Source organism: Mauremys reevesii, linkage group 2 (genome assembly GCF_016161935.1).
Source record: "Mauremys reevesii isolate NIE-2019 linkage group 2, ASM1616193v1, whole genome shotgun sequence".
Classification (NCBI taxonomy): domain Eukaryota; kingdom Metazoa; phylum Chordata; order Testudines; family Geoemydidae; genus Mauremys; species Mauremys reevesii.
This window is the reverse complement of record NC_052624.1, coordinates 220,040,320-220,042,470: the sequence shown is the minus strand read 5'-3', so window position 1 is coordinate 220,042,470 and position 2,151 is coordinate 220,040,320. Positions and strand designations below refer to the sequence as shown.

The following is a 2,151-nucleotide window of genomic DNA, read 5'->3' as shown; positions in this document are numbered from 1 at the left end:
CAAGTTAAAGCAACTCTTACAATCATTTTATTCCACTAGGTTCTTTGAAGCAGGGACTTTCAGTTTAGCAGGGGTATTGCTCAGTGTCAGGGACATGCCTTTTGCTGTATCCATAAAATGTTGCTGTTTGGCCATTGTAAGTCTGGTGGGGGTGGGGGGGCTTAGCTTGAACATGCTCAGTGAAGATTAGTTAGAATTTTCTGATGATTCTGTTCGTACTCAGCAAGCCCCATATCCCAGAGATGCAAGGGCTGAGCTGCGTTTTCACTGCAATTGCTCCTCCTACCATCTGGGAGCCACTGTGGCACTGAGAACTGGAACAAACAGCAGGGAGACTCTCTCTCCAGTGCTCTCAATGGTCCCCCCAGCTGGCACACTGGCAGTGAGGAGGTGGCAGTCTTACTAAAAAAAAAAAAAAAAAAAAAGTATTGATATCTGTTTATTTAGTATAAAAGGTTGGTGAATACTCTAACAAATACAGTTTTTACAAATCCATTTTGAAGAGACCTTGCCTTACGTTTATTTTGGTTTTATACTTTTTATCACTTTATCTATCAGCTTCTTCGCTTCTTTGTGTCTTGTAACGGCCCGGGTGATACAGTCTTGAAAGTTTTGCTGCTGTTAGGCCACTACCACCTGGCTTATGAACAGAACATAGTCTGCCTTCTTCATCCATTACAATGGTTACAGTTCCAGTTGCCAGGTCCTCCTCTTCTGCCGTCGGATCAACAATGAGTATTGTGTCGTCAAATACAGCAAACGATGTAGCAACTGGATGCTTTCTGATATTCAAAGGATTTGTCTGTTTTAAATTGACTTCTGCTAAACCTGTTTCTTCATTTATAGTAAATTTTGGCAACTGTACATTCTTTAAAGCTGCTAACAAAGCAAATGTGCAGGCATCCAAAATGTTTCCATCATAGTCCAAGCATATGAAATCGCAGTATAGAACCCAAGCAAGCTTGCCATGTGCAATGCACAGATCTTCTTTCATTATTATTTCTGAATTTTCAATCACATCTGCAATGAACTGGCTAGCTGCTTGAGCCTCTTCCCCAGGAGGTCCGGGTCAAAAGCTTGATGAACAGAGGGGTTGAATGCAGGTGGGAATACGTCAGGGAAGGGAAGAGATGCAGCAGGGGGAACAGGGGTAAGAGCTTGCAGGGAGGGGAGATAGAAGCCTGTGAGGGAAAGAGAGATGGGGGGTAAGGACAGAAACAGAAGGAAGTGGGAGAATAGAAGCAGAACATGGGCAGAACCAGAGGTAGAGGATAGAGGAAGCAGCTTAGTGGGGACATGAGAGGAGACAGGGGCAGGAGCTAAGGACTGTGGAGCATGGTGGGCAGTAGCTGTGGATGGGGAGAGGCAATGAGATGGGTGGTATCATGTGGGATTTGAGGGGGAATAGTAGCAGAAGAGAACAGAGCGAGGCTGGGAGATTGGGGAAGAAGGTTCTGTGGTCACTAGAAGATACTTCCCTGGAGAATTTGGAACTGAATCAATTATTCCAGCAACTTAACATTGCTTTGTTATTTAAGAAATTCCTGTGAAACCTAATGGCTAGTATGTGTCTCCATCCACACATACAGTGCCATGTCTATATAGTAGACATTAACATCCTACTCCTGCAACCAGTTACTCATTACCTCAATGAGGCATTCAGCAATTACTGCCTCATTCAGTGAGAAACTGAACAGTGCTCTGGGAATGAACTGGGGTTGTGTAATGAATGAAGCTATTCTCTGTAGGAATCCTATCTCGTGTTGTAAAAGTTGGAAGTGTGATATATGAGGAGTGGGCTGCAGCAGGAGAAAGGATAGCCTTCTGGTAACCTCCTATGTGATGCTAGGCAAGTCATATAAACCAACATTTTCACAGGTGGCCTCTATGTAGTCCTCATTTTTGGGATACCTCAGCTTGAGACAAACCTGGGATCTGGCTTGCGAAAGTGCTAGGTACTCACAGCTGCAACTGAAGACAATGGGAGTTCTGCTCTGAACACATAAAATGGTAAGTATTCTGAAAAAAAAAATCAGACCGCAGGCATCTCAAGTGGGATACCCAACTTGACACTTTTGGCTGTAGTCTGTGCCTCAGTTCTCCATATGTAAAATGGGGATAATACCACTGCCTCGCATCATGGGTACTGTG

General features: G+C 44.1%; 1 protein-coding gene across 1 annotated transcript; it reads right to left on the bottom strand.

The window, feature by feature from the left end:
- Positions 1-424: 424 nt before the first annotated feature.
- On the bottom strand, positions 425-1,063 carry LOC120396636 (exosome complex component RRP43-like). The gene has a single exon (XM_039521661.1). The coding sequence runs from the start codon at positions 992-994 to the stop codon at positions 548-550; it is 447 nt and encodes a 148-aa protein (XP_039377595.1). The 5' UTR covers positions 995-1,063; the 3' UTR covers positions 425-547.
- Positions 1,064-2,151: the final 1,088 nt, after the last annotated feature.